At 42.2% G+C, this 14,430-nt stretch overlaps 1 protein-coding gene across 1 annotated transcript in view; it reads left to right on the top strand.

The window, feature by feature from the left end:
- Window positions 1–14,430, top strand: part of IL20RB (interleukin 20 receptor subunit beta) — a 315,418-nt gene that overhangs the window by 181,392 nt on the left and 119,596 nt on the right. Inside the window, exon 3 of the mRNA XM_069618033.1 lies at window positions 10,813–11,003. Within this exon, the coding sequence (XP_069474134.1) occupies window positions 10,813–11,003 (191 nt within the window). The remainder of the gene's footprint in view (window positions 1–10,812; window positions 11,004–14,430) is intronic.

Genomic DNA, 14,430 nt, shown 5'->3' on the forward strand with positions numbered 1-14,430 from the left:
ACTAGTTTGGTAGAATAATCCGCACCACATTTCATCACCATGAGGTTTTCATTCCTTATGTTCTTTGAAATATTGGTTAATTTTGATATACTCTTTATGTCCCCTATCTGGCTTCTCATTTTTGCAGGAATTTGGGGAATAGGGTCACTCTTGCTCCTGACCTCTCACACTGGTCTTTCCGTTGAACAAATTTGCAAGCTCGTTCTCAAATCTTTTCTCTTCTAGGTTCGGGTAACTCTTCCTACACTCATTGCGGGGAGGGTACACCTGACAGACTGATTTTAACTATGCCTCTCCCTCCTTCTTGAGATCACAAAACCACTGCCTTCCACCAGGTATTCCCAGCTCGCCCCTGCACGGCTCCCTGCTTTGTGACCTCACTCTCCACAGTACTACTCTCAACAGTCACAAAACCCTCTTCCAAGATGTCTGGTATTTTATTGTTTATCTGGCTGCTCTCTGCACGTGTTTAGGTGATCATGGAAAATGAAAAAAGACTTCTCTTTTCTCAGTTTTAATGTGGTAAATAGGATAACTTCACCATGATAAGGAACAAAAAAGGCAACACAAAAAGAAAAAACACAGCGTAGGGCAAAGGGCACACACATGGAATAATTATGGCATGGAACGGGTGTGGCACCAGAAACATATGTGCATTGGGTAGAAGAAAAAGAACAGTGTCCTGGCAAGGGCAGGCCCATAGCAGATCCCAGGATGCAAGAACACAGATCCACCTATTTTCTCCAGGAAAGGAGTGCTGCAATCGACGCCAAATATAGATTTCAAGATGGCCTGTGCAAGGGAATGACACAAAGCAGGGAACACATATATTTTCTGGCAGATCCAGTCCAGGTTTCATATTCACTCACTGTAGGAGTGATAACACAAGTGCAATAATGAATGATAACTTAAAACACATAGGAAAAGGGACATATTTTAATTTAAAATGCTTAATACCTTTCACACTGGTCCAATAGGAAATGGCCTCTAATGTTAATCTCTCAGACTTCCAACCATGGTCCTGACAGAACTGGAACTCTTTCTCTGACCACAAATGTAATGCTTAACCAACCCTTTAAGCTGATTAATTCCACAAAGCCACAGTCCCTCCTCTATGCCAACAAGATGTGGCCTGTTATTATTCAAAGGGGTTTTCAACGGGGCTCTTTTTCCAGCATGCACACACGTGTGTAGATAACTGCACCGAAGGATCCCTTATCGCAACACAACTGCTTGCAGACTATTTGGAACCTGCCTTCCTGCATCACACGTAAAATGCAAATGAAATGAATGACACATTCTAAGGGAAGTGCTAGAACTAACATCCAATACACATGACCTCAGATCGAACAAGACTCCTCAACTAAGAATTCCAGCTTGTAGAATGTCACAAGTAAAAAAAGGGGCATTCTGTGCAGCAGCCCCACTGCCTGGAATACAATCCCTCTGGATCTCAGAGAAGAAAGTTAAACACCTTAGTTCAGAAAGAAACTCAAGACGTTCTTGTTTAGATAGGCTTTTTCTATAACCGTGAATGGGTCCTCTTTCTGCTATTATTTTTTTTACATTTTTGTTTATTGATACAGTTGTGATACAACTTTTCAATATTTTTACTTACAAAATATAAAAATTATCAAAATTACATACAATAAAAATAAGACAGTTCATATTTCATGATATAAGCATGATATGTGCAATAAAATTAAACATTGCATAACATAAGGCAAACATCACCATCATCACTAATTGAATAAAATAAGAAAAAGGAGAAGTAAAAACAGAAAAAAGAAACAAAAAACAAGAGAGAATGCTGAACCATACTCATCATTTACAAAGCCAACAAATTAACTAACAATCACAAAATCTTAACAGGCAGATTGTTTGCATTGTTGTTTGGCACGTTTGTTCATTTTTCTAGACCGGTGTTTTCTAGATCAAGTGCTATTAAGTAATTGAAAAATGCAATTCTAATTTTATTCAGGGAAGTATTGTACAAAATGTCCCACAATTGTTCAGCAGTTGTGATTAAGAAGCCCTCAAGATGATGTTTGAAATATTTTATGCGATGGTTTAACAGACTGGGGCAGCTAGCTATCAAGTGGGGTAGGGTCTCTTGATCGCTTGGATTTGTACAAAAACAACAGATGTTTTGCGATGGAGATATTAGTTTCCATTTTGCCAGAGTTGCCCTCGTATGCCAAACATTTAACCTAAATCTAATGAAAAGGACTCGGAATTCTGCATCCGGAAATTGCAACATATACGATTCTGGTCTTCTGACTTTTTTAATTAGGGTGCAGAAAACTTGGTTTTGAGGCATCGTGATCTTGTTTGGATCCAGTCTGATAGCATTATGTTTTCTTAGGCTTTTTCAGGATTGTTGATCAATATCATCTGTGACATTTGATTCAAGTAAATATTTCTCAGTTTCAAGTTGCCATTCTTTCATGTTTTTGTGGGTGGTTTCTTTCTTATATTTAGACAGAATATTAAGTAATGTACCTTCTTTAGAGCCTATGATACATTTCCGATCTTTCTGCTATTATTGACCCGCTTGGTCTCTGTCACATGAAGCAGAAGCACTGTTTTCACCAATTCTCCATTTCACTTTTACATGCCATGAGATGCAGTCACACTGAATACATAACATAAAAATCCAGGTTTGCTCACTCCCCGCACCCACTGAACATGTCCCCCTTTCACACACTGTACTTTCCAACCGTACAGTTAGTTCTTCACTTCATATAAAGGGTCTCCCATAGATTCCCATAATGGCTCAGGGAAGAGACCTATGTGATATTGAAAGCTAGAAAGAAATCATAAGAATGATCCCAATAAAGGTTTCATCCAGGCACTTTCCTTTTTTTGCCTTTTATAGAATACTAGTAGTGAGTCAGAGCAGAATTTAGTAGATCTATTTTATAATTTCGGAGTGAATAAACTAAGAAATACGTGAACAGAGTTGGAATCTAACAACAACTATACTAGAAAGCAGACACTTACATTTATTTATTTATTTTAATTTTTATAAAGTGCTGCACGCCCATGGGCATCAGAGCACACATAAAACAGACAGGGACAGGCAACGGGAGTCAGGGGGGAAAAAGCTAGGTTCCGGTTAGGCAGGAGATCAGGGGGCGCGAGAGAACAAAGTTCAGCCTGTGTTTAGTGAGCTTTTATTTCCTTCTTGAACAACGCCAAGTTATCCGTCAGGCGTATATGCCCGGGGAGTGAATTCCAGTTTAATGGAGCCTGAGTATCAAAAGAGGTCCCCTCCAATGCGCACCAGCTTGTGTCTGGTCTGAGCGAATGTGGGAGATAAGTGGATGAGCGGAACTGCCTTCCTCCTACATGGAGCTTCACTCGATCAATGAGATATATTGGGCAGGCATTGGAGCGACATTCAAGTATTCAAAGGATGCAAAAGAATCCAGACATTTCCTGTGACACTGAGAAGAGATGACTATGATGTACTGTAACTGTCCTGGTTACCTGGCCACCCTCTGATCTCCGGCCCAGTTCCCCTCCCCCGCCAGTTACACACCTGCACTGCCTCCCTGGCAACCCCTGCACAGGCGACTGTTTTCTGTATCCCTACAGTCCCCCACCAGCACTTGACACCTGATGTCCGCACTTACCCTGGCACTTGCCAAAAGCTGGCCGTACTTCTCTTATTGTTTTGTTTATTCTATTACCCCATGTACTGCACTGTCCCCGCCCCCTCCCACTCCTCACTTTTTCTCTTCCCCCTTCCCCAGCGCTTGCGCGATCTGAATGACACTTGGGCTAGTAGGATCGCTGTCTCTGTCTTCCCTCTGGTCCCCCTCCCTTGCCGCTTCGTGCCTTGAAACACTTGTGTATAGGCGCGTTATAAATGCCATATCATATCATATTATGTGTCTGATCAGTCGTGACACTGCTTAGCTTCTGGTAGAGGGCTATACCAGAACGGGATCTGTAAAGGTTTCTCTCTCTGCTTTGGTCGTGGAATCATAAAGTGTGCTGACACTAGAAACGCTGTCATTGTGGGTAAGGCACACTCCCCATAAGGAAACACATCCAGATGCTTATACCGTCGGTGATATTCAAGGACACTGCATGTTGACACTCCCAAAATGTATGCAGACAACTCTAAATTAATTGGCGATGTTGTGCAGTTCCATACAGGGGTCCAACGTAAGAGGTGTTTTGGGGTTTTTCATTCACAGTCTAGTAGACCAGCGTCTACTCTCACCTACATCAAAACCAACTGGATGTAGTTTAACCAAACGTACGCAAGAAGGTGGGGTTCACTACCTTGGACATGATTTTCTTTGTTTTCAGAAAATAGGTCATGTTTTTAATGTGGATTTTTAACCCAAAAATATACAAGCTCCATGCAGGTGTGTATGTAGCTGGTTAGCCTTCTCACAGAACCACAGGGCTGCTTTTGAGGCCCATTTGACATTTCTGGTTTCACTGATCCTGGCAGAGCGCATGCATTTTAATAATGAGCAACCAGGCAGGCTTTTCTAAAGTTCTGCAATCGAATTGGAGGTTTACATCTGAAATATTTTAAATTGGCAGCCATCATGGTCTGTGGTATTTGTGCTGGCTCCTCCTCGCCATCTGCTGTAAAATATTGTGAAAACTGAGCACATTGCAGCCCCTCGATTTCCCCATAACCTATAAAAAGTCAGGGAGAACAAAGAGGGGTGAACAATGTCCCCAAAAGGGAAGAATCAAAAGCCATGTTGGCTGATCGATCCAAAAACCAAGTACATGGGTTCAAACAGGGGTATTCCATTTCAAGCGGGATCTCCAGGATAGATACAGGTTTCAGAGATGGCTCAAGCACACAACAGGGTCTGAGACTTGTTTCATACCTGCGGACAAGATGCCAAACCTCATACCAGGCACACAGGACGGACTTGCGCCACTGGACATGGCTGCAGTCCTTGCTTACTGGCCATTGCAGGTGGATTTCTGGGCCTAGACCATAACTAAATGCCAAGCTGGAGCAACATGGACACTTTGCATGGCCATATGCCATGCACAGTGGTATGGGTCGTAGGGGGGTGCCAGTGCATGGTCAAAGGTCATAACACTGGCAACGTGACTATATGGGATGCCCACAGGTCCTGTCAGGAAGGCACATTGGGTATCATGGTGGTGACAGGGAATTTGGCAACTAGATGAACTGATCATAACCAAATGTCATTCCCCAGGCAAAGGAACCCATGTGCTTGGTGGCACACCATGCGCAGTGCATACTTAGAATGTCCAGTTGGTGCCTGGGGTAAGGTCATGCCCCATGCCAAGTGTCCTAGGTGTGTGGTGCAATGAGGCTCTGGGTAGAGCTCATGGTATGGCTGATGTACTGCTCAGTTCATAGTCTATTCTACATCACGTATGTGTTGCAGTTTGGACTGCAGCACACACACTTGGTCTCTGAGCTCTTTGTATGTAGAGGGTCAGCCCCCTCTGAGGTACGTTCTCTCCAATGAAAGCATTTAAGAAAAAGGTCCTTCAAATGTATTTGATCTATATTTCTTGGTTACTGATCATACGTTCGATGAGGAATTTGTCCTGTTAACTGTGAAAGATAAGAACGAAGGATGTGATTTGATGAATTTTGGCAGAAGGTTTGTAAAAAGCCAAAAAAATAGATAAGCACGTTTTTTCATATGGCATCACTCCTCTTATATATTTCATGCAACGGTCCTGGTTACTGATAGAAAGGTCCGTTAGGCTTGTACATTCAATAGAGCAAGGTTTGATGTGAGGTGACCTGCACTATAAAAGACACAGGACCCAATTCATGGAAATGTGCGCATTTCTCCTGCAATTGCCATGCGCCGAGAAGGACACTGCGTGAGCCTGCGCGCAGAATAAAAAATGCATGCCCTGTGTATTCATGGAATTGTCTGCGCAAAGTAACTGTATATCCAAGTCACGCCCGGAACACCCCCAACACGCCCCCACGTAAAGCAAAAACAGCCAGCACAGCTACCTTTGCGTGCAACCCCGGGTGCAAATACATGCACCCTTCAAACAGTGCGTGGGGCCCCCCGCAAGTGAGCCTGAATCTCGGGCACCCTGCGCGGAACCCCCGTAACTGACATGCGTACAGTTTCACAGAAAGCATTTATATTCTTGGTCAAACTGTGTGCGAACCCCATATACAGTCCCTGCGTCCTGCTATGCTGTGTACGCGTGCCCCTAAGTAAGCCCACATTATCTTGTAATGCCCTTCTGATTATCTAATGCACCTGCCGCCTTTGAGCATTTCTTGAATTACATGTTCCTTCCAATACTTGATCAATATGTTATGGCCTTCCATGTGCTACATGTTTGAGAGATGTTGAAGTTATTGTGAAAACATAGTCTGTATGCTAAGCTATCCATATGTTCATTCCACCAAACTACTGTTGCTTTTTTGGGATACGTACTATCCCTGAACTGTGTAAATCTGGATCCCAGAAATGTACAAGCGGTTCTGCAATGGCCTCCACCCAAGAACATCAAGGAACTCAAGAGGTTTCTTGGTTTCTCCAAATATTAGAGACAATTCATCATTGACTATTCAAGATGACCAGTTCCTTGACAGCCCTATTGAAGAATGACATTCTTAGAAATGGGATTCTCTTGCGGAGAAGGCTTTTCAGTCTCTAAAGAACTCATTTACCACAGCACAGATTCCTCAACTGCCAAATCCTGATTTACCTTTCATGGTATACATGATGCATCAAATGTAGCTATAGGGGGTGTGTTATCTCAAAGGCCCACACAAGAAAAAGCCATGCATCCCGAGGCCTTCTACTGTCGAAAACTAAATGCTGCAGAGATGAACTATACCATCTTCGATAAGGAGCTCCTCGCTATCAGAGATGCTTTTAAAGAATGGAGACATTATCGTGAAGAAATCTCGTTTCCCATCACATTTGTGACTGATCCTAAGTATCGAGGGTTTCTGAAAACCACGAAGAGTACCAACCAACTACAATCCAGAAGGGTTCAATTTTTCAGTAGATTCGATTTCACAATCATGTTCAAACCAGGTTCAGAACATACAATGCAGAGGATTTGCCAGGAGAAGGAATACCCGCCATTTTACCTGAAAAGGGTATGGCCTTATCCCTCTCCATCACTATCTTCTTGAATGACCCCCGAGAGTCATACACTACAGAGATGATTCTATCATTTTTACAAGACAAAACAACCATGATATTGATGGTATGTTACATCTTGATAAGGCTTCATGGGTCCCAGAAAGAAAACAAAGGCAAGTGATAGAGTGGTGTCATGACCACCCATTAGCCGGACATTATGACCAACGGAAAACCAAAGAATTGGTAAAAAGACATGCTTGGTAGATAAACCAGTCTCAAGACATCACAACATATCTTAAAGGATGTGATGTATGCATACAAGCAAAAGCCTTCGAAAAGACCCGACAGGACTACTCATGCTATTACCCGTATGGGCACAGGTAGTATAGCTCAGTGACAACGCGCTCGTCTTGGAAACAAGACGACGCAGAGCAACACAGGTTCGAATTCCAGGTCCGCGCTTGGAAACATATTCTGTATTAAGCGCGTTATAAATAACCAAATATAATTACCCTCCTATCCATGGCATACTGTCAGTATGGACTTTGTTACTAACTTATCCTTAAGGGCAGATGGTTGCAACACTATCCTCACAGTGGTTAACTGTTTTACCAAAATGGAGCATTTTGAGCCACTAAAAGGAATACCCACAGCTGCGCGAATGGCTCAAATCTTCCTTATGACAGTAGTGCATCATCATGGTTTAGCCAAGTGTATAGTGTCCTATAGAGGACCTCGATTCATATCTCGATTCTGGAAAATTCTTCGAAAACACCTTGAAATTGAAGCTCATTTGTCAACCACATATCACCCCCACAGTGACAGACAGAAAGAGTGCACCAGAACTTTGAGAAATATTTCTGGTGTTACTGTACACAACATGAATCAGACAGGATTACGTTTTTATCAGTGAAGTTCGCATACAATAACACAATGCATACAGCCACCGGGACACCCCCTTACTTCGGGAATACTGGTAGACATCCCAAAATGATCCTAATTACCCCTGTACCGAGCATGCAGGACCTCAGAATATTTTATTTGATCAACTTGCAGACTTTACCATTGTGAGGGAGAATCTGAAGTAAGATAACTTTCAGATTGGAAAAGGGAATGTTACTATTTGTGACACTATAATTATTATTAAGAAATGAAAATCTTCAAGGGCTTCAGGTCCTGATGCAATTGCAAATATAGTACTGTCACTCTCCAGATTTCTGGGTTCATTTACTGTATAATGTATTGAACAATATAAGGATGTTTTCAATTCTTCCCACGACAGACTAATTTTTCATTCTGATTTATAAAAATAGGATATGTGATTACTCTTTTAGAAACAAGTAGCAACGTCTTCTCCTCACCTTTACTGCAACAGCTTACAGAATGTGCTAATAAGCAAGCAATCTTATTTTACTATCAAACAGACTTCAAGCCAGGTATCAACAATCCATCATTTCCTTTTGCTGTATCATCACTTAAGAGGTCGCTTCGCCCAGGAAATGCTTTCCTTTAAGGGGCCTTAATTGACTTTACATCTGCTTTTGGAGGAAACGTTCAGGGTGGGGCATTAATTAGGGCCTTTTTAAAATGTTAACGATCCTTCAAGTTAGAGTGAGATTGCCTGGGGTGGCACGTATATGTATTTCCATTTATCGATGTCTCAAGCAAGGCTGTGTGCTTACCCCCTTCTATTTATTTTACTTATCTCTGACCTAGGTAAGACCCTTGCCTCACTTAAGTATTACCCCTCAAACTTGTTAGGCATCACATTTATTATTTTCCCTATGCAGATGATAAAGCTTGAGTTGATTCGAAGTTTAACAGTGCGAGAGGAATGTTCCCCAAAACACGCCCTATGAAAACAATGATAATGTGTCATTCGCTAAGAAAGAGAGCACTGTGCTTTGCTTGGAAAGTGAGTACCATTTTTTTTGAAGTAGTTGGCAATTTCTGTTATATGGGTATGATTTTTTATTGGAAACTCTCAACAAAGAAATATTGTGAGGAAATCACAAAAGAGCAAATAACAATTTGAGGTTTTCATAGTTTTGATTTCCAAATTGGTGATGAATACTCGTTTGTTCCGTTGCAAGAAGCTTACAAACAGATGTTGATTCTGCTGGTTATATATGGAGCAGAGATAATCCTTAGACTTGTGGTCATCGCAATTAGAGGGCACGTTGTGATGCCCTATTTTGGGTTGGGGCCATGGTCTCCTGTTAAAAGGATATGGTTTGTATTGGGTCTAATCAGGCTAAAGACCTCTCTTTAAGGCTGAGGGGGGGCTCCTTCTACCTGCATATCATTTTAACATAGATTGTTTTTTTGCCTGTGTAAATATGTAAAATGCAGTTAAGAAAACGGCCTCAATATTACGAAATTGCTCTAGGAATACAGGTAATTTAGGTGCATTAAAATCTGCTGCAGAGTATATGATGAGTTTTTTCATTGGAATTGTTTCTGTAAATATTCCGTCAGAAAGACTGGGCCTCATTACACGGAAGGCGGTAACCATGGCGCTATTAGCGCCATGGCTACCCCCTTACTGCCGTCGGAGGCCGGGTTCCCGGAATAGGGACTTAACGGCCTACTCAGACCTTTGCGGGACCGGTAAGTTCCCATTCCGGGAACCATTCCCCATTCCCATTTGAGCCCCCATAGGGCTCAATGGGAATGGGGAAGGAGCAAATAACGGTACCGCAATTTGCGGCACCGTTATTTGCACTGAAGTCCCTCAGTGGGTCCTGTCCTTAACGTGTGGTCTGACCACACCTCCCCATTTCCATTGAGCCCTATGAGCCTCAATGGGAATGGAGAGCATTTAATTCCAGCGCCCGCGAATGGGCAATTACCGGGTCTGGCAGGGCCGTAATGACCCGGTAATTGCCCATTTGCAGGCACTGGAAAAGTTCGGAAGTTTGGCGGCAGCCTGCTGGTTTTACCTGCAAGGCCACCGCCAAACTTATAATGAGGACACATGATGTTTGTAGTTAAATGACACATAATGCATTTGTTAGTGTGTTACGTGATAATTTATTTGTGTTAATAGTATGTGTGAAAATATATTTGTTTTAATTAACAGATTTTTAAAATGAATTACTGTATTTAACCGTTGTGATATATATGGTATATTTGTATTACATTACATCTTAACTTTGCATAAGGTTTTTTTTTTTTAAACCAAATTGCACATAAATATATAAAAGAAAATATCCCGGACTCCTCTTTACCTCATTTATTAGAGATTTCTGTCCAGCACTTCGTTTCTCATCAGTCACCCTGCCATATCCACCAAACACAGCCTCGCCTCACAGGGGATAACTGTCTACCACAGCCGACACCATTCCCTTTGGCTCAGGCCTTGCAAGATGGGGTTAGGAGCATTTCTGGGATGGCTGCAGACATTGGCTGCACATATTACATATTTGTGGAAGGACATTCTTTGAACCACCGATAAATCAGCTTGGTGTACTGAACCACCAACAGAATATCATGCTCTAGCCTCTGGCCTCACTTGATGCCCTTTTGCACCCCTCTACCCTTTTATTGTCAGTGCTACAGCTGAGAGCTAAAGCTGTTTTCTACCAAAACTCCAGTTTTCCATCACCACTTTTTTCTGATAGGCTGGGAGTTTTCCCCTTGACTGCACACCATTATTTTCAAGATTTTGAGACTTTCTCTGGAATTCCCACTGAATTATTTTGTTTTCTGTGACCCTCAGGGAGTTTGAAAGGATATACTGGAAGGACAGCTGGTCGGATGTCGCAGAGTGCATCAGTGTTGCGGTCCCCCGCTGCGATGTGACAGAGGAGATCAAGACCAACGTGTTCTACAACCTGAGGGTCAGGGCCGAGCTGGGGGCTGCATGTTCACAATGGGCCACCCTGGAGCACCCCTTCAACCGTGACACAAGTAAGCAAATCCCGCTTCATTACAATAGTGAGAAAAAACAGAAGCTAGCGTGAAATGGCAAGTTTGGCCTAGAACAGTAAGCAAGAGCTATTTTGCCCTTAATGCTCCCTCAGGGTCTCGATTTGACTGTCTTCCAGGTTGTACTTTTTTGTAATGCAGAACATAGGTGATCATATGCAGAATGCAAATCCACTCACTTACCCTATACAGCATTGTCTTGGGAGGATAGCTCAGGAGCAACGTACTCGCCTTAGAAGCAAGACGACACAAAGCAACACAGGTTTGATCCCTGGGTCCGCGCTTAGAAAGCTCTGGGTATTAAGTGCGTTATAAATAACCAAATAAAATAAATAAAAACATTGATATATTTACAAGGCAGCTGGTAATTTGCACTGCTGCTTAAGCTGAGCATATACATTTCAGTGGTCAGTGGTGCAACTAAACCAAAACTCTATTGATGGTGGCACTTTAAGTTTTGGGAATGGACTTCCTTCAGAGTCTTTGTGTGGATGGTGCAGACGTCGTTACCTCGGCCCCCTTCAGTTTCTCTCTGAAGGAATGTTTGTGAGAACTAGGGTCAAATCCATTTGAGTCGGAGTGGTGCTATGGTCGGGGTGTCATTAAGGTGTCAGTGGAAAGTCAGATGGGATGCCCTATATATTTTGAACCCAGAATTTGTGCCATGGCATAGCATCACCTAGCATGGATTGACTTAGTCTAACATAATATAATATAGCATATATGTCCCGGGAGGATAGCTCAGCGGCAATGTGCTCGCCTTGGAAGCAAGACGACATGAAGGAACACAGGTTCGATCCCCAAGTCCGTGCTTAGAAACTTCTGGGTGTTTAAGAAACCTCTGGGTGTTTAAGCGTGTTATAAATACGCAACTAAAACAAAAAAAACAATTACGCATCTAAAGAACAAACAATTCCTGTACCAGCGCCTCAATGCCCACGGGCTGTGTGAGCGCTTTAAAAATGCAAAAATAAATAAATAACAAGGAAAGAAAAAGAACGTTTTGCATGATATAATCAAATAAATGTGACCAACTGTGATGTTTCCAAACTGACAATGGTTGGTCTCACTTTTTATTGTGTGGTCTGCTGGGTAAAGCATATTAAAGACAGCCACCTTGAAAACATTCTACCTGCCAACCTAACAACACACCCTGACGCACTACTCCAGCACTGAAACAACACAGGCTAACACAGTGGTGCGACACATGTCTGGACCAACTTTCCCTAAAGTCCATACTAACGAACCACAGACACATAAACACAGCTCCCTACACTCTCCTTAAATAGTACTCTTCGAGACATCACAGACAACCACATAAACAATGTACGTTAACTACATTGAGTGCACATTAACCACTGCACCAGACAACTCACAACATATTTAAAACGTGCACACCACCGAGAGCCCTATCATTTCAGAACTCACACATCAAAATGCACCTTGCCTTACTCCCTCGGCACCTACTTTAGTCCCTTACCCCTCCTCTTGCAGATCCAGAATCACCGATAAACCATGAACGGAGCAGGAGTTGTGCAGCACAAGACTCACTAGCACAACACAGCATAAGTGTTTCTCTCATTGTCCTCTGGGTCAGAAGTGTGACCGGCTAAAGCAACACTGGTGGCTGGCAGCAACAGAGGATGGAATTCATGTTGGCTCTGCTATGTGCAGTCCATTACACTAGAATCTCTGGTTCACTGACTGTCTGGTGATAATATATACAGCCCTGTCAAAGAAAGTGGTGGGGGACTGAGGGAGGGCCAGCGCTACAATAACTCAATTCTAGGCCACCTTTTTGTGGGTCACCAACTAAGGAGTATGAGGGGACACCAATTTATTCCAACAATAATTACATCCCCTACAGTATTAATGGCTTCTTTTTTACAACTAGTATTATCTTAATAACTTCTAAGGGGTCCAACCGTAGTCAATTTATTGCAGTTCAGGCACACTGAGATTAAATGATTTGCCAAGGATCACACAGTTTGGTTAAGCAGTGAGGCCAGACTGTTAATCCACGCTGCCATTTAGGTACTTTGCTAGCTCTCGTTTGTACACATATTTAAGCTTTGTCTCTGAATGGCTCCAATGCTCTTCGTTTGTTCAGCTTTATTTCGATAATATGCTATAAAAGCATAACAGAGTAATTGTATACACAATAAAAATCAAATTTTCTTCAGGGAAATACAACAATAGCTTTTTCACAATAGTTGCAAAAGTAAAACGTCAAAATTGAGATTTATGCTGCACATGATTTGTGCAAAAGTAGAAAAACAAATAACGCATTCAAACAATCTAGCCAGCAAATTAAAAACACATGTGTTATCTATTGAGAAATAATTAATCCGTGTACCCCAAGAACTAGATAAACAAGCAATGGCAATAGCAACAGTTTGGGCCTTTGAGTGGGCATGGTAAAGGCAGTTGCCAGGTACTGCCATAGTGGTATTAACTGACCATTGATGGTAGCAGGTGCAAAATGGTGTGAGTACCTGGGCATCTAATAGCAGAGCCTTGCAAATGCTTAATAGTTATACACAAGCCAAAACTGTTGGCTTTGCCAATGCTTGTTTTTAACAGGAGTTCACGACGGACACACAGTGTGTTTATAAATTGAGCGGCTAAAGGCATACCTGGTTAAGATATTTTATTACACCATTAACACGTTTACGACTTCAATTAAGTCATTAACTCTCAGAAGACTGCTTAAAAAACAAAACACCAGCAGGCACCTTGAGTGCAAAGGTTAATGGTAAGGCTTGATTAAAGCGAGCTCAAAGAGATCCCATGAGGATGTGTTTTGGGTGGCGAGAGGCAGGAACTGGGTTGGAATGGCCATAGGGATCAGCCGAGTAATGGTTAGTCGTTGGAGGTGGGTGGGCAAATAACCAAACAACACCTACAAGTTGTGTGTCCCTCCTTAAATGCCATTTTTCCCTAGGTGGACTCTAACACAATAGTTTAGGCTTATAGGTGTCACAAGCGACACCTAATAGCTCAAACTAAAAATAGACAATACTTAGTCTATAATGCAAACTCCTGGAAAATCCAATGCTCCCATTACAGTGGCAATCGGATCAAACATGTTTGACTTGCATTAAACAAACAGGAACAAATAAGAAAATGGAACTCATCCTCATATTGGTAGTTGCACATGGGACATGGCTTTGTGGCATTTGATACCGAACAATGTGCAAATTAATTCAATGCTAAAATATTCAGCCTAAATCACAAGAAAAGATTTCTTGCCAATGCAGAATTGAGCCAATCGAGATACTCTACATAGCACAAGAAATTGACATCGAAATATCATACTTCATATACTATATAATAAAATGCCAGATGTATGTTTGTCTGAAGCCGTCCTGCCTGTTTCACTTGTTATCCCCACTAGTGAGAGCTGTTG

Source organism: Ambystoma mexicanum, chromosome 10, assembly GCF_040938575.1.
Source record: "Ambystoma mexicanum isolate Mex_15411 chromosome 10, UKY_AmexF1_1, whole genome shotgun sequence".
In the NCBI taxonomy this organism is placed as follows: Eukaryota; Metazoa; Chordata; class Amphibia; order Caudata; family Ambystomatidae; genus Ambystoma; species Ambystoma mexicanum.